We start from the raw sequence: 22,835 nt of genomic DNA, 5'->3' as shown, positions 1-22,835 counted from the left end.
ACGATGTAGTTGAGAAAGTCCATCACAGTTTGATGATTTATAGTGACTTAGGCTATGTTTTGTGTGTGTGTGTGTGTGTGTGTGTGTGTGTGTGTGTGTGTGTGTGTGTGTGTGTGTGTGTGTGTGTGTGTGTGTGTGTGTGTGTGTGTGTGTGTGTGTGTGTGTGCGTGCGTGCGTGGAATTCCGCACATGCATTTTGTGTGTGTAATCCCTGGGCTTCACCTCTAAATGCAGTGGCTCACATAGCGTTGATTGATTCGTGCGCTGAGAAACCCCCCCTGTGGAGTTTGCAGTGAGATGGCTGTCATCAGCATATCTGACACAGGGGCTTTGCTTAAACACACATTCAAAAGGACTTCCTCTAAAGCAATTTGATGGCTGGATTGACCGCCACTGTCGAGGATCTCTTGCCTGGAGCTCTCTTTTTTTGTGTCTTTGAACAGTGTGCTTTTGTGCTTGTGCTCATTATCATGCATCACAGCGTGGGCTTTCAGTTTGCATTGTGGAGCTCTTATATGTGGTCATGAGGGTGCACATCCACAAGGAAAAAGCATTCACGACAAATTGTCAAACAACGGTTTTGTGACAACTTATTAAATACACCTCCCTCTCTCTCTTGCTCTCTCTCTTCCCTCTTCCTCTCCTTGTCTCTCTTCTCCCTTTCCTCTATTTTGCCGTGCAGGCTGACATTCGCTCCAGAGAATACCTTCGTGTACACTTCCCATCTGAAGACGCGTGAGAGAATGGAAGACGTCTGTGCTTTACAAGTAAGTAAGTACAGGCGTACAAAAACACTGTATAGGAAACTGCACCAGGTGTCTACTTTTGAAATACAGAGAAACTAGTAGATTACGTTTGATGGACTGGCCAGTGTCTTTGGAGAACAAAATGATAGACCGACCAAGTTTGTCTTAACCCATTAAGACCTGAAGCCGATTCTACAAAATGTCTTCTAAATCCCAACAGTTTTCTGAAATCAAAACTGTTTTTATATCAGTGGTTCTCAAATTTTTTCATGTCAAGGACCCCCAAAATGATATGTATTTTGCCGCGGACCCCCATCTCAAAATGATTTGTTCCAGGGACCCCCCAGAAGCAAAGATTTGAGTGAAAAAATGTTCGGTTTAAAAGAATATATATTCAAAGATTTGCACACATTTTCACGATTTTTCAAAAATAGCAGATCTACAAGCTCGTAGCGCGGCACTCGGTGCCGCGCTATGAGCTTGTATATCTGCTATTTTTGAATAGCCAAAGTGTAAAATAATGCTTTTTTAGCTCAAATCAAAAATCTCAATTGGTTAAAGACAGAGAAACCACTAGATTAACTTGATGGACTGGCCAGTGTCTTTGGAGAAAACAATGATAGATCAACCAAGTTTGTCTAAATGGCAGATCTACAAGCTCACAACACGTCACGGCGCAACACGTTGTGAGCTTGTAGATTTTCGGTGCGCGACGCGATGCGCAGCCAACCCAGTATACTGTATAAGTCAGGCATTAGGTGAGGCAGAGGCACCTGATGTTGAATGCAGAGAGAGAGAGACGGAAGCAGGGATGAAACAAAGCAGCAAAGGGCAGCAAAAAGAACAGGTTTGATCTCGCCATCTCTTCCTCCGGAATAACAGTCGGCACCGCCCCAACTCCACAGCGAACCCACCCTCCTCATTATTCATCAAAGCTGCAGACCATAAAGTATGCACGTAGAAACACACACACACACACACACACACACACACACACACACACACACACGCCTTCAGCCAATCTCATTTTCACAAATACTCCCAGTATAATATAAAGTATAATCAATCTCACTGCACACAAACTTCGGAGGTTTTTTTGCCCACACATGCAAACTGGTTTCTACCAATGATGGGTCTCTCTAGCACGCGCACACACGCACACACGCACACGCACACGCACACACACACACACACACACACACACACACACACACACACACACACACTCATGCACACACACACACACACACATTTTATTACTTTTTTTTATCCCCATATCCTATTGTGAAACATAATGGTATGTCTGTATTCATCCCTTCAGAATCTGCTCTGACGTGCAGAATCCTGTGAACGGTCTCTCTCTGCTTTGATCAACCTCTCTACAGAGACTCACACAGCGTAGGGAGGCTTTATGCTGAGTAGGCATGGGGCTGCACCACCACATTCCTCTTGGCGGCCGTAACCGAACTTTACCCTTTCGTGTTTCACCCCTGAGAATTTCTGCAAAGGCTCGTCCACTATAGAATCTCCATATATGGATTATGTATAATGTGGCCTGTTAATTGAAGCTATATAGTAGCAGAACTGTAACTTGTGACTCTCTGCGTCAGTGTCAACTAAATAAGCTTGTGGTACAGGAATTTGCGCTTTGTATTCTTCTGATTGTGTACTAACATGAGCATCTGTGTCATTTTTAGATTTGAGCTAAAAAAGCATTATTTTACACTTTGGCTATTCAAAAATAGCAGATATACAAGCTCATAGCGCGGCACCGAGTGCCGCGCTATGAGCTTGTAGATCTGCTATGAGCTTGTAGATCTGCTATTTTTAGAAATCGTGAAAATCGGTGCAAATCTTTGAATATATATATTTTTTAAACCGAACATTTGTAACTCACATCTTTGCTTCTGGGGGGTCCCTGGAACAAAATATTTTGAGATGGGGGTTCCACAGCCAAATACATATACATTTTGGGGGTCCTTGACACAAAACATTTTGAGAACCACTGACATAGTAACATACGTTTTTTTTAAACTGAAAGATACTGTATTCATTACAATGTTGTCACGCTCCGTCCTTTAAAAGAAACCTTATTGTTTGATGTGACCATGATCACACAGTAGTGTGTCATCAGTTAGTAACTGTGACTGTGGATGATTTAACCCTTTAAGGCCGGGAAGGGAACGCATCTGTGTCATTTTAAGATTTCTTTGGCTATTCAAAAATAGCAGATATACAAGCTCACAAGCTATGGGCTTGTAGATCTGATATTTTTTAGAAAAATCCTGAAAATTTGTGCAAATCTTTATATATTTTTAACTCAAATCTTTGCTTCTGGGGGTCCCTGGAACAAAATATTTTTAGATGGGAGGGGGTCCACGGTCAAATACATATTATTTTGGGGGTCCTTGACAAGTTTGAAAACCATTGATAAGCAACATAAGTAAAAATATAGCTGCAAGCAGCGATAATACGGGGCCAGTGAATAGAGAGAGAGAGAGACATGGAAACGGAATAGATTGAAGAGAGAGAGAGAGTGACATGGAAACAATAGATTGATGAGAGAGAGAGATGGAAACATAATGGTTTGATTGGACATCTCAACCTACTGCCATTAACAGGATTCGAACTCTCAACCTTCAGACTAATAGGCTGCAACACTACCTATAGTGCTATAGCTTTGTCCAGGCTGATATTGTCTGTTGAAGATCATAAACTCTTGCCTTCTTTCATGAACCAAGCCCCTGTTTCACTAACACTAAGATCACTCGTTCACAAACCATTTACCAATGAAGAAATTGTACATCTCCTCAGAACCAAAACTAGTGAAAGTAGCCGATCTACAAGCTCACAAACCATGAAAAGTTGTGAGATTGTAGATCAGCTATTTTCAGAATGAAGTATGTCATACGTTGAAAAAACGTACTCTCAAATAAGCATTTCAGGTTATCTTTACCATTTGCATATGTATTCATTGATACAGTCATGTTGTTTGCAATTCAACTTAAATTAAGTCTGCATCAAGTGAGGCTTGAACTGGCAACCTTGAGATTGTGAGGCATTCATTTAAGGGAGACACCATTGGCCCAACAGACAAGTAACTGTGAAAAAGGAGATCACACAGATGATACAGTTTCACGCAAATAGCTGAAAAATCCTGGGTTTAAGTGTTTTTCAAACTGTTCAAAATTGCGGACAATCTAAGGGCGGCACTTACTGGTCAAAGCGATAGATGTGTTCCTCATAAGTCAAGGCACATGTGTAAGCAAGTTTCACGACTTTCGGCCAAACGAGGCATGACTTATGCCTGTTTAAAGTCTGCCTTTTCAAAAAATTGCTATAGCGCCCCCTTTTGGCCAATTGGAGTAAGATTGGTTTCAGTGATATTTGGAATGACCCTGTACATTTCTGCAAAGTTTCAAAGAAATGTGAGTCTGCATGTATGTTTTAGGCACAGATGAATAATTTTCATAAAACTGTAATAGTTAAAATCTATCTCCTCCTGGGATTTTTGAGCAATCTGCACGAAACGTTTAACACTTGAACTTTGGACCTCTGCATACAAAAATTTCCAACGGATTTTCCATAAGTGAAAAAATGCAGAAGTTAGGAGCCAATGACTGTTTTTCATATAATGCAAAATGGTGGGAGATCTAAAGGTCATAGGTCAAAAGTCAGAGGGTGAAAGTTGTTCAGCATGAGGAGACGCATATGTGTATTCAAGTTTCATGGCTCTAGGTCAAACAGGGCATGAGTTGTACCTGTTCAAAGTTGCCATTTTCAATTGAGTGCTATAGCGCCACCTTTGGACGAAAGATTGTGAGAATTATTTCTTGATCGTTTTTCATGACCATCTACCATATGGCCGAGTTTTGTAAAAAGCGTATGCACGGTTCAGCCAGAACTGCGAAAAGTGGCAGAAGAAGTGACAGAATACTGCCAATAACAAAACAGGTCCAGAGCTGAGCTCTGGCCCCGTAATAATAGCACAATAAGACATGGAAAGGGAATAGATTGAAATTGAGACAAAGCAAATGATTCCAACAGGCGAATATTCTTTTCAGCCCAACCCAGCTGAGGTGGTCATATATAGGACGCAGGGGGGCGATCCCAGGTGAAAAACCTCACCCATTAACATCTCAACCTATTGCCATTGACAGGAATCAAACTCTCGACCTTTGGATTCACAGGCTGAGACACTACCTATAGGGCTATAGCTTTGTCCAGGCTGAGGTCATCTGTTGAAGATAAAAGTGAACCAGTGAAAGCAGCCGATCTACAAGCTCAGAAACATGTTGCTATCTGAAAAGTTTTGAGATTGTAGATCGGTTATTTTCACAATGAAGTTTGTCATACATTAAAAAAACATACTCTCTCCAAGAAGCATTTCATCATTACCTTTAACAGTTGCACATGTATTCAATGATACAGTCATGTTGTTTGCAATTCAACTTAAATTAAGTCTGCATCAAGTGAGGCTTGAACTGGCGACCCTGAGATTGTGAGGCCTTCATTTAAGGGAGACGCCATTGGCCCAACAGATAAGTAACTGTGAAAAAGGAGATCACACAGATGATACAGTTTCACGCAAATAGCTGAAAAATTCTGGGTTTAAGTGTTTTTCAAACTGCTCAAAATTGCGGACAATCTAAGGGCGGAGCTTACTGGTCAAAGCGATAGATGTGTTCCTCATGAGTCAAGGCACATGTGTAAGCAAGTTTCACGACTTTCGGCCAAACGAGGCATGACTTATGCCTGTTTAAAGTATGCCTTTTCAAAAAATTGCTATAGCGCCCCCTTTTGGCCAATTGGAGTGAGATTGGTTTCAGTGATATTTGGAATGACCCTGTACATTTCTGCCAAGTTTCAAAGAAATGTGAGTCTGCATGAATGTTTTAGGCACAGATGAATAATTTTCATAAAACTGTAATATTTAAAATCTATCTCCTCCTGGGATTTTTGAGCAATCTGCACAAAACATTTTACACATGAACTTTGGACCACTGCCTACAAAAATTTCCAACGGATTTTCCATAAGTGAAAAAATGCAGAAGTTAGGAGCCAATGACTGTTTTTCATATAATTCAAAATGGTGGGCGATCTAAAGGTCAGAGGTCAAAAGTCAGACCACGAAAGTTGTCGGGCATGAAGAGACGCATGTGTGTATCGAAGTTTCATGGTTGTAGGTCAAACAGGGCATGAGTTGTACCTGTTCAAAGTTGGCACTTTCAATTGAGTGCTATAGCGCCACCCTTTGACGAATGAGTGTGAGAATTATTTCTTGGTAGTTTTTCATGAGCATCTACCATATGGCCGAGTTTCGTAAAAAGCGTATGCACGGTTAAGCCAGAACTGGCAAAAACAAGTATTTTTCAAACTGCTCAAAATTGCGGAAAATCTAAGGGCGGAGCTTAATGGTCAAATCGATACGTGTGTTCCTCATGAGTCAAGGCACATGTGTAAGCAAGTTTCACGACTTTCGGCCAAACGAGGCATGACTTATGCCTGTTTAAAGTCTGCCTTTTCAAAAAATTGCTATAGCGCCCCCTTTTGGCCAATTGGAGTAAGATTGGTTTCAGTGATATTTGGAATGACCCTGTACATTTCTGCAAAGTTTCAAAGAAATGTGAGTCTGCATGTATGTTTTAGGCACAGATGAATAATTTTCATAAAACTGTAATAGTTAAAATCTATCTCCTCCTGGGATTTTTGAGCAATCTGCACGAAACGTTTCACACTTGAACTTTGGACCACTTTCTACAAAAATTTCCAACGGATTTTCCATAAGTGAAAAAATGCAGAAGTTAGGAGCCAATGACTGTTTTTCATATAATTCAAAATGGTGGGAGATCTAAAGGTCAGAGGTCAAAAGTCAGAGGGTGAAAGTTGTTCAGCATGAGGAGACGCATATGTGTATCCAAGTTTCATGGCTCTAGGTCAAACAGGGCATGAGTTGTACCTGGTCAAAGTTGGCATTTTCAATTGAGTGCTATAGCGCCACCTTTGGACGAAAGATTGTGAGAATTATTTTTTGATCGTTTTTCATGACCATCTACCATATGGCCGAGTTTCGTAAAAAGCGACAGCGCGGTTCAGCCAGAACTGCGAAAAGTGGCAGAAGAAGAAGTGACAGAATAATGCGAATAACAATACGTGTCCAGAGCAGAGCTCTGGCCCCGTAAAAATAAATAAATACAAAATTAAAACTTTCGGAAAAAAGTACTTTAGGATTTATTAGACATTTGTAAAATCCCCAGAAGCAAAGATTTGAGTTAAAAAACGTTCGCTTTAAAAAAATTATATATACTGTATATTCAAACTAAAGATTTGCACACACTTTCACAATTTTTCTAAAAAAAATAGCAGATATACAAGCTCATAGCGCGGCGCGCTATGAGCTTGTATATCTGCTATTTTTGAATGGCCCAAAGAAATCTTAAAATGACACAGATGCGTTCCCGGTCTTAAAGGGTTAATGTGAGCCTTCAGTGGATCATCCCTCACTGCCACAGCAGAACCTCTTGGGGGCAGCAGTCAGATCTTCTTTGCTTGCAACTTGAGGGTAGGATCACAGCACGAGTCCTTTTCCCTTTTCCCATCAGCAAAAAACAAACGAATCACTTGCAATACAAATGCCTGTTTAGTGTCAGTTTTAAAGAACTGGAGGTTTGGCCTCACATCTAGAGATATATCTTATGGTTATCTTTATGCCCATACAGTATATGGAGAGCTCTGTATCTGTCAGTCCTTGTCCCTTTTATGCCCATATATGGAGATCCCTGGCATCAGTACTGTATATGCCCCTACAGTATATTTGAAAGCCCATATCAGCGGTTCTGGACAACTGCATATCCAAATTAGAAAATGTGCTCCTCGGAGCACAAGTCTCCGCCAACAAATATTGGAATTTATTCCAAGATTGGAACTTTGATGATATTGTGTACGTCAGATGGCACATTGACTGCATTACCGTGGATTGCCTTTTGTCTGCCTCTTGGCAAGCCAACAAGTTTCATGAAGGCAATATGTTGACTTACCAACCTTTCCTCTAACGGGTGCAAATCCTGCAGTTCTCGGGGTATGGCGTCCAGTAATAAGTTGTTAGCCCAAGCCTGTGGAGGGAGTTTCCCCACATTAATGGAGCGATGACATGTACAGTATCTATTGTTGCTGTGTACTTTGCAGGTTTTAACGTTCACAGGAGAAACAGACATAATTGGGTCCACTTTCTGACATCTTCTTTAAGAATGCGGCACCAGCTTCATCAGCTTGAACGTCTTCTTGTTCTTTAGCTGTTCTGTAGCATCTCTTCTTATTGGTGGTCTTTGTCTCTGTTTCTTAGCTTTGGCTCTTTGTCTCTGTTTCTTAGCTTTGGCTCTTTGTCTCTGTTTCTTAGCTTTGGCTCTTTGTCTCTGTTTCTTAGCTTTGGCTTTCTGCTGTCGGCATTGCGCCTTTGCTTCTTCATGAGGTTTCAGACGATAATTTCCTGCTTCTTCAGTTTGCGTAATGAGAGTTAGTTGCATTGTGTGATCCCAGCTGTGATCTCAGCTGTAATCTCAGTTTGTACTGGAAAGTGCTGTCTCCGCCAGCAGCAGAGATTGGAAAAAGTTCCAATCTTGGAATATTGTCACGTGTCACGTGAAGCTTGACCAATGTTAGCTTGGTGGAACCAACGAAAATCAAACGAAAACATACTCTCCACCATGCCTTCGGCCTGGCGGAGACAACTACTCGACGGCGTGCATCACACTCCCTCGAGTCCTTGCCGCTGCACACGCCGAGTTTGAAGTCGGTCGGTCCCATTCCCATATACAGTATGCACATGACCATGTATGGGCATAGTGGTCGGATCAGTGGCTCTGGACAACTGGATCTCTCTCTGGATTTGTTTGCGCCTGATGCCATGGCGACACAAGAGAGATTAGACAACACTCCATATTTGGGCGTAGCTGCATTGGGAACTCTTTATATTATGGTTATGGCTGAATCGTAGTGACATGGGCGGCGACGACGTAGTCATAGTGACGTGGCCGTGGTTTGTTTGTGGTTATGTTGTCATAGTGATGTGGCTATGGTTTGTTTATGGTTATGTTGTCATAGTGCCGTGGTTTGTTTATGTTTATGTTGTCATAGTGACGTGACCGTAGTTTGTTTATGGTTATGTAACCTCGGTCCCAGCCTCACTCATCTGCAAAAAGAAGAGCCTGGTCACGACCTAAAGCAGCGAGTGTCTAGGAAGTCCTGAGTGGACAGGATTTCCGTTTTCCTCGGAAACGATACTTTTTGACCAATCACAACACTCATTTCATTCACGGAAAATGTTAACAGATTTGTAAAGCATCAACGTCATTTCCTTGGGCTGTACTTCCACCAAATTCAACCATTTTTGGTTGTCAACTTCCTAGACAACCAACATCCCAGGTCTTGCCCAGGGTGATGGTTATGTCAGAGTGACGTTGGCGTGGTTTGTAGATCCTTTGGTCTGGTAGGACCACTACTGTTTGACAAGTGGTACTGCCTGAAGGTCAACATTCTAATTTATATCTCCCCTGAGCAAGCAAGCAAGCTTGCTCTATTGCCTCAGTGGTAAAAAAAAATCCCCGGCTGGACATGATTCATTTGTAATCTGCTCGCCTAGTAACCTGCTATTATTGATAGCTAAAGCTTGGGCAGGGACCATTCTAACATTATGCCTGTTTTTCTCTCTATTGATGTACAACTCATTGTCCGACCAAGATCAAGGCCGCACACCACACATTCTATAGGAAACGTGAGACCTAACCTTCAACCGGACACAGTAAAAATCCTTATGGGTCCATATTTACAATGTCAGTTAGTTAAATTAACACTGAGGATTCTACTGTGTATAGTCAGCAGTCAGGGGTCTTCAACGTTTTCAGGCCAAGGACCCCCTAGCTGAGAGAGAGATGAAGCAGGGACCCCCTCTATATTCTATAAAATTGTGTTTCAGATTATTATTTTTTTTTACTTGGTCTGCTCTTTTTTCCCTCTACACCTATAGCCTCTTTGCCAAAAATAGCAGATCTACAAGCTCACAACGCCTCGCGCTGCGAGGCGTTGTGAGCGTGTAGATCTGCTATTTTTGGCTAAAGTTCTCCTCAGAAAAGGGATGCTAGGGTTTAAGTGTTTAAGGTAAAAAGAAAAATCATATCACACAAAGATTTGGCGGACCCCCTGTAGTAACTCTGAGGACCCCTGATCTATATTATACATTCCACTGTTGGGTTAGAGCCACGGTTCTCAACATGGGGTCAGCGGACCCCAGGGGTCCTTGAGGAGGGTCCCCATGGTTGTTGTCCACAGCTAAATGATAGTTAGGAACCAAATGGACCCTTATGGGTCTGTACTCTGAGACTGTACAAGTGTGGACCCGGTCGCATATGGTTACATTTGTACACGATCAGTAATATTGAGGGTTTTACATTGTTGATTGGGATCCCAAAGATAATAATCAATACAAATCAAACTGGGGGTCCTTGCAATTAAAAAGGTTGAGAGTCACTGGTCTAGAGAGAGACTCTCAGAGACGAGACGACCTGATAACTGTCTGTCGTCAGTGTGTCCCTTCTGGGCAGAAATAGGATTTCTATCCCTGTGAAAAAAAAAGAAAAGTCAGATGAAAGATGGCGTGGCAGAGGAGAAGAAGAGACCTGAAGACAGGAGGAAAACAGCAGGAGTCCATGAGGGAGATGAGGGAGAAGAGTGATAGAATGTGCAAAAATCAATGTGTCTAACTAACAGAGAGAAAGAACCAGATAACGAGAAGACTTTCGTTAAAGTGAGAGAGTTGAGAGTTTTCTATTTAAATGGCTATTCCCGTTTTAATGCTGTCCAGATGTGACTCCTGCTGTAGAAATGGCCATAATGCTCATTGATGATGGGTTGATCTACACCGTATATGAGTGGATTCAGCAGCAGTAGTCAGTAAAGCTGTGACTTTCCTCCATGCTTTCCAACCTCCTCTCCATTTTGCTGTATTGATCACTCACACTGTACAAAGAAAAAGAAAACTATAAAAAAAAAAAGAAAGACGACCTAAGGACAGGGACCTTGCCCGTACTATATGTATATATATAAATGCACCATTTTGCTCAACGTGTCCATCAGATGTTGAAGACAAAAGCCAGACAGCAAAGGTACAGATACCTACATTCTCAACGTACAGTAGATACACATTAAACTATTGACCCCTGCAGATAATTGCATTATTTTTTAACCCATTAAGACCTGAGGACGCTTCTAAACATTTTTTAAATCCTAACAGTTTTTCGGAAAAATATATAAAAAAATATTTTTCACGATTTTTCAAAAATAGCAGATCTACAAGCTTATAGCGCGGCACTCGGTGCCGCGCTATGAGCTTGTATATCTGCTATTTTTGAATAGCCAAAGACATCTAAAGTGACACAGATGCGTTCGGGGTCTTAATGGGGTAAGCTACATTTAAACTACTTTCTTCAATACCTCTCGTCTCTGGTAGTGAGCACTAAGCCATCAGTGGGACAGTTAATTAATAAACCAATTAAGTTCATGCTGTTAAACCCACTAATGCTGCCCTTTTTCAAACATTTCCAAAAGGTCAGGTAAAGGGTTGTGCAGGTGCTGGTCCAACCTTGGAGTCCCCACATAAAACGTTATAGTAATCTTTTTTCCCCCCGTGGTATAAGGATATGGCTTTTTGGGGAGGAAGTGTCCACTGCTATAGTACTATAGCATTCATTGCCTGGAGGATTGGGACTCAGAGGTAAAGTAGTAACATTAAGCGTTCCTCGCTCTCCCATTCGCCCATTCAAACATTTTTGTAAAACACTGAATACTGTAACACCAGGCTGACTGCATGGGCCTTGTTTTGAAGAAACAGGCAAGTCAATGGTGTGGCAGGTGGGGGCATGGCCGACAGACGTTTTGGTATTTTCTGGAGTGGAGAAGGCGAATAGGATTAGGTGCTCTGTGCAGTGGCGTGCTGACCATTTTCACATTGTCATGGAAGAAAAGCCTCAAGCGTAATTTCTCCCATATACACGTATATAATTGATTGTATACTATACACCCACCCTATACAATCCTCCTGCCTGATGCGGAACAAGAAAGCAAGTTAGCACAGTTACTGTAAGCATAATTATTACATCAGTACAAACAAGGTAAGGTTAGAGATGACGACAGAGTGGATGTTACAATACGTCGAGTTGCTGCTGAGTCACGGAAAGTCATTCTCATACAGTATATTCTCATATAGCAAACGGCACAAAGGACTGATGAAGTCCCTCCGACCTCATCTTGTGCGGAAGGTGCAGAGTTGTCAACAAATCGTGGTCCTCATTGACCCCAAAATTGATGATTTGCAAATGACAGACCCCTTATAGCACCTCTCCTCCCACAGAAGCACACGTCCCCAAAATACCCCACGTGTGTGTGAGTACACGTAATCTCTCAAGAACAGATTCTGCTCTCCGCTTGAATCTGTCGGCGGGGTTCGTCATATCGCGTACGCACTGGCCTACAAGTGGGCGTGCCTTCAGATCAGGAAGCAGGTCGCGCTTTACCCAACCAAATGTAGTGGGCGGGATTTACGTGTGTACCTATCCTTCCCCACTAGAAACAATCCGAAACTAATTTAACAATAGCGTCCTCGGAGCAGACAAAACCACGGAAAGATATTCACATTTTAACTTGCTCTTTCATCATAGAAACAAGTGGGCTTATAACCAAAACGATCCATGTTCTCTGGGAGAAGTGGTGTTAGTGTTCCGTGTAGAAATATTGTTAGTGGGAATGAAAACATAGTCGCACCACCGGAAGTGAAAGGCTGAAGGCAAACCAAAACCCCGGTTACCTTGCGCACGTGTGCGCCATTTTGTTCCCCCCAGAGCTAAGTAAAATAGTTAAAAACAGCAGAGGGCGCTGTTTTTCCTTTTTTATTTGGTGATGGGTTCCCAGATTGGAGTACATGTGACCTATTATAGCAAGAGCCAACGAGAGATTGTCAATGCATGTTCAGCTCATGCTGGGTTGTGGGAGCATCACTTCCAAGTTCTGTGTCATGTGTAGTATGCAACGCGCCTCCCAGTACGTGTTGGTGTGAGCATGTCTGTTTCTATAGGACGATGGTATCAGTCCCTGGCTATCAATGTCAGGATGTCAGTGTGTCTTTCTGCTGTGTTTTTAAAGATAAGACATAACAGATGGCAACCATTACCAAAACACACATTAAATGATATTCCCTTAGTGTTCCACTCCCCTACTGTTTACTGTATGTGTTTGCCAGGCTGTTTTGTTTTAGGGAATAATGTCATGCATGAGGTGGCCAGTTAATGCGTATATATGCCTGTGTGCCCTAAGGTAACGAATCCCCCGTTTCATTTGGCGTTGAAGCTGAAAGTGAAGACGTGATAGGCTGATTGATCTCAGCGTAGAGAATCCCCTGCAGCCTCCTCTCATCTGCCTCACTTCCTCTCTTCCTTCACACCTGTTCTCCTTTCATTATCTCTTCTTTCATCGTCCCTCCTGAACTCGCCTCATTTCAACCCCCGTGTGCCGCTGTCAGTGCCTCTTAAAGTATGGTAAACTTGCTTGCTGCTTTGTGAGCTTCTTTCATCTCAGTACAGAATGTCTGACGGGGCTAAATATAACCCTTACCCCTTTAAAAAAATATATATATATACAGGGGTGCACATAACAGGTGCGCAGGTGCGCATGCACACCCAAAATAAAAAATGCGCACCACATCAGACGACGCGAGGCGCTTTTGCGCACCAACAGCTGGGACAGGAATTTCCAAGCTTTTATTTTTTAGCAAAACTAAAAAATAAAAGCCTGGAGATCGAGGCGAGGAATTTACTTCCTGAAGCCACACACACACAATCACGCTAAAGCATGCGTCGGCCCCATGTACAGCCATTAGGCGGAGGGGGAGAAGACGCATGCTGCACGTGATTGTGTGAGTGTCTCACATCGCCTCGCACGCAGCCAGCAGCGGCTGTTAGAGGCACTCGTCACCGATGATGAACGCACCGTAATGGTGCAAAATATGCCGTGAACGTCCCAATCTGGCGGATAAAAGTAGCGCGGCACAGGGCACCAACCTTGGGGGCTTGACCAAACGGTGTGAGAGAAAAAAAAACAATTTGGAATTTGGAAGCAGAGCAGAGCGTCCTTTTTTTTCCTCTCGCGCAGCAGCCCCCCCGTTGACAAAACTATCCAGTGGGCACCGTGCTGACTCCCCCCCCCCCCCGTTGACCATTTATTTGTTGCGCACTAAGTCACATCTCCAGGTGCTCTTCTGAGTACTAGACCTAAAAAGTTATGTGCACCCCTGTATATAAAACATTTAAACATTTAACCTCCTGAGGTATTTTCATGACCCTGAACTGTAAAGTAGTAACACTTTTGAGCGAGTTCCTCCATAGTCCCAGTGGCGAGAACAGTATATATTCAGTTAGTTCCATCAGTTGTCCACAGTTTGAGAAGATGGCCTTTGGATAAAAAAAAAAAAATCTTTATTTTGTGGTGACAAAGTCGTCAATATTTTCGGAACTACACTAAACGGATTTCTGGGCAATCTCATTCGCTGTATTAAGGATGTCTATAAGAAATAAAAGATGCCATCTGTGATGAGGTCCCCCTCTCCTCCCCATTCCTCTCCTCTCCTCTCCCCCCCCCCCCCACCTGCCAGAGCCACAGTTGGGAAAGAGTAGCACAGCGGGCCTGGGGCAGCTCAGAGCATCTGGGCCTGTTCAGAGAACGAGGCCTGGCTGGCAGAGAACCCAGCGCCTGTCTATCCCTCTGACTGCACACACAGGGACTCTGGTGTGTGTGTGTGTGTGTGTGTGTGTGTGTGTGTGTGTGTGTGTGTGTGTGTGTGTGTGTGTGTGTGTGTGTGTGTGTGTGTGTGTGTGTGTGTGTGTGTGTGTGTGTGTGTGTGTGTGTGTGTGTGTGTGTGTGTGTGTGTGTGTGTGTGTGTGTGTGTGTGTTTGTGGGCGGGGGGGGGGGGGCCTTTTAAGAGGCTGGGTGATGAAACGGATAGGGAAAAGTGAAGAATAAAAAGCTGGTGGGTAAGGCTGGGTGAGAGAGAGAGAGAGAGAGAGAGAGAGAGAGAGAGAGAGAGAGAGAGAGAGAGAGAGAGAGAGAGAGAGAGAGAGAGAGAGAGAGAGAGAGAGAGAGAGAGAGAGAGAGAGAGAGAGAGAGAGAGAGAGAGAGAGAGAGAGAGAGAGAGAGAGAGAGAGAGAGAGAGAGAGAGAGAGAGAGAGAGAGAGAGAGAGAGATGAGAGGCAGCCAACAGGGCTCTCTGAAGGAGTTCCTCTCCACCCCCCACCACCACCCCTCTATTGGCATTCTGTCTTCTGTCACCACAACCACCAGAGCTACGATCTACATCCAGAACAACAGGGGAGGGTGGGGGCTGCGTGTTTGCAGAGGCAGCCCCTTAAATGGGGGTGATCTGGGATGTTAGGATAGACGATAGGGAGGGAGGCGCCGAGGGAGAAAAGCCGCTCCGTGATGCGAGGCAAAAAGCGCGCAGAGGAAAGACCCTTAAACTCCTCCCTGCCTCCCTCTCTCTCTCTCTCTCTCTCTCTCCGTCTCTTGCTCTCGTTCACTTCATCTCTATCTCTCGCTCCATCCATCTATCCTTGTGTCTCACGCTGCAGAGAAAAGCCGCAGCCGTTTCATCACGCCTGGCTTCTTCGCCGCAGAAAACCCCCCTCTCCTCTCTGTTCTGTGTTACATGGCGTCGCGTCGCGTCGCGTCGCCTCGTCTCCCTCCACCAGAATGCCGCCAAGTGTCGTTGAAGTGTTGATAAATTGCTGCCACCTGCCCCCATTTTTCAAGATCGCCGTCTCATATTCAAACGTGTGCACGCCGCGCGCATGCACTCACACACACACACACACACACACACACACACACACACACACACACACACACACACACGTACACACACACACACAACGAGACAGCACTTATTCTCCTGTGCACTCCTCAGCAATAACAAGAGCCATCACTGAACGCCCAAGAATTGAGAGATGAGATGACAGACAAGGAGGGCATGCGGGTGGTGGTGGTGGTGGTGGTGTTGAAGCGAAGGGATAAACAAAACAAACATTTGCTAATGGAAGCTATGTCCAGGGCTGCTGTTGACGCTTGGAGACAGACACAACGCTGCTCACTCCATGCCAGATGACCACTGCCGTCGAGCGCAGAACATCCCTGCAGCGAGGGGGAAAAAAAGAAGACAGTTCAGTTTAACTTAAATTGCACTTGCACAGGGGGGAACAAAGAGGCCAAAACAGCTAAGATGCTAAAACCTGAAATCTCTGGATTACAAATATTAGCAGTTTACTATCTTACTCAGCTACTTATTTTCAGGATGATACAGTACCTGCAAGAAATGGTACAGAAACAGATGTGTTGAGAGTATGTTGGAAAGTAGACAAATAGGAGTGTCTGACAAACTAGGAGTGTTAATGGCGAGGTCCACAGCACCTCGCCATTAACCTTACACGGTGAGACGAGACACAGGAGTCGTCAATTCAATACACTACAGTGTAGTTTAAATGTTGTGATTTTCCACATACCGTACATACTTTATTATTAATTAATCAGACCATTATTTATAGGAGGCAATGAACATGTATAGTTTTGTCCGGGCCTTGAAACGGCTACATTAATTGTCAGTGTTTGAATCAAACCATGCATTTGACAGTATGTCTGCACTATAGACTATGTCTCAAGGCTTTAACAAGCTCCATACAACGGGTAATCAATATTATCTGCAGTATTGTCTCTTTCTCCAGGTTCCCATCACGCTTTGACCTTTTCACATGCCTCTTTCTCTCTCTCTCTCTCTCTCTCTCTCTCTCTCTCTCTCTCTCTCTCTCTCTATTTCTTTGCTGGGTTGCTCAAAGAGAGGTACCTACCCAGGCTGTGTGTGCATGTTTCTGTGTTCAAGAAGGCTTGGAGTGATGTGGACTGAGGGTAGAACTGTTGTCAATTAAGTTATCTTTTGTTGAAGTCCTAAGAGTTTCCCCTCTATGAAGGCATGGTGAGTGACAGGGACGTGCACAGATAGACTCTAGGTGGTGCTAGAGCACCGGCCCTTTGCCCTCTTGACCAGTAGTGCCCTTTTGAAAAAAAGAAAAAAAAACGTTTTTTTCAACAGGGGGTCCGGGACCCCTAGGGGGTCCTCAGAGTTACTGCAGGGGGTCCGCCAAATCTTTATGTGATCAGATTTTTCTTTTTACCATAACCACTCGAAACCTAGCATCCCTTTTCTGAGGAGAACTATAGCCAAAAATAGCAGATCTACAAGCCCACAACGCCTCACGCTGCGAGGCGTTGTGGGCTTGTAGAGCTATTTTTGGCAAAGAGCTAGGTGTAGAGGGAAAAAAGAGCAGACCAAGTAAACAAAAAAAAGTATAATTTACTTGAGCACCTGCCCCTCAAAATGTCTGTGCACGCCACTGGTGCACTGGATGATTCAGTTGAATTACTTCTCTGTAGGCAATCAGCGAGCTCGGAGAACAAGATGACACCAGGCAGTGTTAACATGGCGGCAAGTTCTTCTGATGTTTATTAAACACGTAGAGAATATTTAGTACCGGTTACGTTATGTGATCAGAAGATGTGCCAGTCATAATAGATAAAGGAACAGAGTATGATATGAATAAGTAAACAATACAACATGATGTTCCACAATGTAGACGAGCTGTGCTTCCAACAGTTGCATCCTGTGTGACGTAATTGTCCCGATAAAGCAGTGACCGAATGGCGTCACAAAGATATCTGTATTCTCACACAGATGAGAGTGCATCAGTACAGATACAAAGTTAATCGGAAACAGGCCCAGCCTAAAATATATTATGAAAAGAATTAAAGGAGAACTATCTGCCAGCAGCACTGAACGGATTTTAGCGCCAACGCTATGGTATCTTCCCCACGCGTCGCTGCTTTGCGGCCCACGTTGTCTAGATACCACAGCGCCGTGTGCTGATTTTGCACGTAGGGGTGTGTTGGTCTTAAAATGAGGCGTGGTGCTGTAATCAGGAGATATTGCCTACCATTAGGCCACTCTCAGCCAATCAAAGTGCGGGGTTGGAACTAACAGTGGTATAATTGTATTTTCCATCTTTATTTTTGCATTGTAAAGCACTCTAATCTGCATTTCTTTGTATGAAATGTGCTATATAAATAAATACTATTACCAGCATTAATTAAGATTGAATAGAATAGAAGTGACTGAATTACAGTATGTGCCATGTCATTTTGTCTTGATTAGGACAATGACAATTAATTCATTTTGGTGAGCTGAGAATCAACTGGTACTACATTATTTTGTAATAGAAACCCACACTCCCTGGTGCAGACCCTGGTGCACTGCAGACCCTTGTGCATTCTGTGTTCAGCATTTCTAGTCACTCTAAAACTGACCAAGTAGTTTTCCCAATTTCTGCCAATGGCAGAAGCCTCTCATTGGGTGGTGTAGCCACCCCAACGTTTGACTGATAAATGACTGGGGCCGACACAGGCTGACACTTGAATTATAGTGTCATGACAGGTGAGCTGCCACAAAGGCCAGACAAATAGCCCTGTATATCTCTGATCCAAACACACACGCAAACACACTAGCTAGCAGAAACTAGCAAACGCACGCACGCACGCACGCACGCACACACACGCACACACGCGCATGCATGGATTCATACGTACAGTACGGACTCACACACAGCATTTTCCCTCGTCCTGCCTTCTACTCCACTCCGAGCTCAAAACCCTCGCATACACTCACTGTAAACTAGAAAATCAATGGGGCCCTTTCCCCCCCTCTCAAGCTTCTAAAGGCAAATCAATGGAGGCCGATCTATTGTAATGAGAACGCGTCAGCCTCGTAGACGAGGCAGAGGAGATGCAGCAAAGACTGGTTATTAGATTTGTTTTTCTGCTAGGCGAAAGGGAGTTCAGCAGTCAGACCACGGCTTTTGTTCCCATTGAGTGGCTGTTGTGTAAGGTCCTCTGGTAAGTCCATCAGTGCAGTGTGTCTGGGCTAATATGCTGCTGTCCTGTGCTTTCAGGACACTTCAGTCAGCACAGCAGCAATGCCAAGCTCATAGAGAGAGAGTGCTTTAGTACGGCTCAATAGCTTCTTTCCCCCAATGACTAACTGTTACATAGATAGATGAATAAGATCCCTGTCTTCTCCCTTTTGAAAGTTTTTTTTTTTGTGTCTGGCACCACTTTTATGCTTCATTTCAGATAGTGCAGTGTAGAGAGACAGCACACGAATGGCAGAGCTAATAGAGACAAGATGCGAGACAAGAGGGGGGGGGGGGGGGGGGGTTGGATTTGAACCCGGGTTCTCGCACTCACAAGGAGCATACGGGTCTGCGCACTAACTGGCTGAACCACCAGGCACTCCCTGTCTCCTTTTTATTTTAGTTTTTATTACCCTGGAGTTTGCATTTGGCAGTATGATCTTTGGCCAAGCATCTATCATCTGTGATCATAAATGATTAATTCATTGCAGTACAAGTCATTTACATTGCTAGAGGTTTCTGCTTTCCGTGTTGTGAACTACATTTTGTCGTAAGGATTAAGTCACTGTGGATTTTACAAATTAGCCGTGCGTGTGGTTGTGTGCTCGCGCACACGCACGCACGCACACGCACACATATGCACATGACTACTCACTCGCACACACACACACACAAGCCTTCTCGCTTGCGTGCACACACACACACACACACACACACACACACACACACACACACACACACACACACACACACACACACACACACACACACACACACACACACACACATACACACATACACGACTACTCACTTGCGCATACACACAAGCCTTCTCGCGTGCGTGCGCGCGCACACACACACACACACACACACACACACACACACACACACACACACACACACACACACACACACACACTTGTTATTCCCCCATACCAATACAAAGACATTCTGTCATCTCATATTGTGGTCTATCAGAGCAGGCTTTTTTTTAAAGAACTTGTATGTATGTGGTGTGGAATGTAATCAGCTCTTTGCCTAAACTTGGTGTCAGGGTCTAGTCCCGTTAATGTCAATGGTGCACAACAACAGTTTGAAAGATTTCATTTGCTCACGTTCATGTACAATCGTGCATATTTTGTGTGAGTCGAGGGAGAGCGTCAGATACTCATCTGCCCTTGGCACTTTTTGGTCTCATTACCATGAACTAGCCAAGGCATCACTCACTCAGGTAAATTCTCGCTCTATCTGTCTGCTTCTCCGTCCGTCCGTCGGATTAAATATTAAGCATTACAATGAAGTGATTTATGCACACTCCATCTCTCTTTTTCTCAACTTAACCCATTCAATCCGGGAACGCATCTGTGTCATTTTAGATTTGAGCTAATACCATTATTTTTATTCTTTGGCCTACTCAAAAATAGCGGATCTACAAGCTCGTAGAGCGGCACCGAGTGCCGCTCTACGAGCTTGTAGATCTGCTATTTTTGTTATATCGTGAAAATGTGTGCAAATCTTTTGAGTATTGTATTTTTTAAAGCAAACTCAAATCTTTGCCTCTGGAGGTCCCTGGAACAAAATATTTTACAAAAGTTCGCTTAAAAAAAAATTATCTTCAAAGATTTGCACACATTCTTCTCGATTTTTCCAAAAAGCTCATAGTGCACTCTGTGCTGCGCTATGAGCTTGTATATCTGCTATTTTTGAATAGCCAAAGAAATCTTAACTCATTGAGAGCCCAAATTATTATTATCTATTTCTGGCCATTACAATTTGTATTTTTTTATTTTTTCAAAGTAAAAAAAAAAGTGCTTAGGAAGCGATATACAGCCTTTTTAAGTTATAAGTTAAACAAGGAGTGGATGGAGCTGCAAATCTTCAGATGATGATATCTTGGGTTATTTTGAGTTTTTTTTCTATTTTTTTTCAAAAACACGTGAAACACGTTAATGGCACTCAACACCATAGCGCTAAAACACGTGAAACACGTTAATGGCACTCAATTAAGTTAAAATGACACAGATGCGTTCCCGGTCTTAATGGGTTAATACTCTCTCTCTCACACACACACACACACACACACGCACACACGCATACAAATTATCTTGTGCCGGCAAACACTCATCCTATTCCCGGTGGAAATATGGAATGCAGCGCACACACACACTGAAGTCCTGAAGTAATCATATGCTGATCTGCAGCATCAGCCTCTTATCTCAGCCTGGATATGTATAGTGTCATGTATATACCTGTGCCTCTGAGTCACAGGTGATTTGATTCACTCGCGTTCCATCCAAGGCTCAGTTACACCACGTTGTGTTCCCTAGACAATACTGTAGCATGCCGTGGCGTGCAGGGTTGTGGGAGATGCATACTGTATGTATACTGTAGGTAGGTGCGCTGACCGTGTGTTAACCCGTTGAAACCGGGAAGGCATCTGCATAGCCGTTATTTTATCCTTTGGCTATTCAAAAATAGCAGATATACAAGCTCATAGCGCAAAGTGAAAATTTGCTTCTGGGGGTCCCTGGAACAAAAATATTTTGAGATGGGGGGTCCACGGCCAAATACATGTAATGTTGGGGGTTCTTGACATGAAAAAGTTTGAGCACCACTGATATAGCAACATAAGTTTTTCAGAAAACTGTTAGGATTTAGAAGAAATTTGTAGAATTTGCCTCAGGTCTTAATGGGTTAAGGGAATGTGTGTGTGTGTGTGTGTGTGTGTTTCATTTGATTCATAGAGAACCCCACCCACACACCCCCACACACACTCTGTCCTACTCTTATGCACACACACACACACACACACACACACACGCACACACACTCATTACTCACCATAGGCAAGCAGTGGCTATGGGGCAATTTCATCGCAGCCCACCATAATGCCTTCTCCTCCCGAAGCCATTCATGAGCTGTAATGTGTGTGTGTGTTGGTGTGGAGTGTAGATCCGTGTGAATAGTGACTGCCCGTATCGCCACTGAGTTTCTGAAGATGGCAAATCCAATTCCATGCATCATCCCCGGCTACGGCGTAGCTCATTTGCATCGATGTGAGATGGCTTCTCTTACCCTGGGTGATCTGAAACCGTGATTTGTTCGGTCTCTAACCCATTAAGACCTGGAATGCATCTGTGTCATTTTTTAGATTTGAGGGAAAAAAAGCATTATTTTACACTTTGGCTATTCAAAAATCGTGAAAATGTGTGCAAATCTTTGAATATATATTACTTTAAAGCGAACATTTTAACTCAAATCTTTGCTTCTGGCCGTCCCTGGAACAACATATTTTGAGATGGGGGTTGGTGGCCAAACACATGTCCTTTTGGGGGTCCTTGACATGAAAAAGTTTGAGAACCACTGATATAGAAACATACGTTTTTCAGAAAACTGTTGGGATGGAATCGGCTTCAGGTCTTCATGGGCTAAAGTGGGCCAGACAGAGGTGGAAAATCCGTGTTGATCATATGTAATTTCAAGTTGATGGATCATATCAACGTGTTTTCCCTTCCAATTGCGCATACATAAAATATGTACATACATACATACATACATACGGTATGTAAATTGCACATGATATGCGCATCATAGCTGCTTTGCCCACATATTGTGTACAGTGTTAAATTGGCTGTAAACAACATGGACTCTTGACATCCGCCACGGTTTCCGCTTGATACGTGTCTGTCGAGATTGGACCGTACTGTACTTCTCCTGATGTGGCAGATCAAAGGGATTCTTCATATTTATTCTCTCTTTCCATACTGACTCCCCCCTTCCACCTCCTCTGTCTCTGATGGCCCCCGAATGTCAAAGGCTGCTTTATCTCAAGCCCATTCGTTTGAAGTCAGACAGGCTTCCTCTAACATCCGTCTGCATCCTGCCTTTCGCCCTCTTCTCACTTTTCCTGTCCCCCTCTTGGGCAATTTCTCTCTCTCCCTTCCTTTACCTCTCTCTTTGCCTTCCTTTACCTCTCTCTCACTTCCCTTTTCACTCTCTCTCCTTCCTTCCTTTCTCACTCTCTCCTTCCTTCCTCACTCTC

The 22,835-nt window shown here is 43.6% G+C and overlaps 1 protein-coding gene across 1 annotated transcript in view; it reads left to right on the top strand.

The window, feature by feature from the left end:
- Window positions 1–22,835, top strand: part of LOC311035788 (endonuclease V-like) — a 98,898-nt gene that overhangs the window by 46,896 nt on the left and 29,167 nt on the right. Inside the window, exon 8 of the mRNA XM_084044236.1 lies at window positions 683–767. Coding sequence (XP_083900362.1) covers window positions 683–739 — 57 coding nt within the window. The 3' untranslated portion in view covers window positions 740–767. The remainder of the gene's footprint in view (window positions 1–682; window positions 768–22,835) is intronic.

This window comes from Gymnoscopelus microlampas, assembly GCF_963454915.1.
Source record: "Gymnoscopelus microlampas genome assembly, chromosome: 2".
Classification (NCBI taxonomy): domain Eukaryota; kingdom Metazoa; phylum Chordata; class Actinopteri; order Myctophiformes; family Myctophidae; genus Gymnoscopelus; species Gymnoscopelus microlampas.
This window is presented reverse-complemented; position numbering and strand designations above follow the sequence as displayed.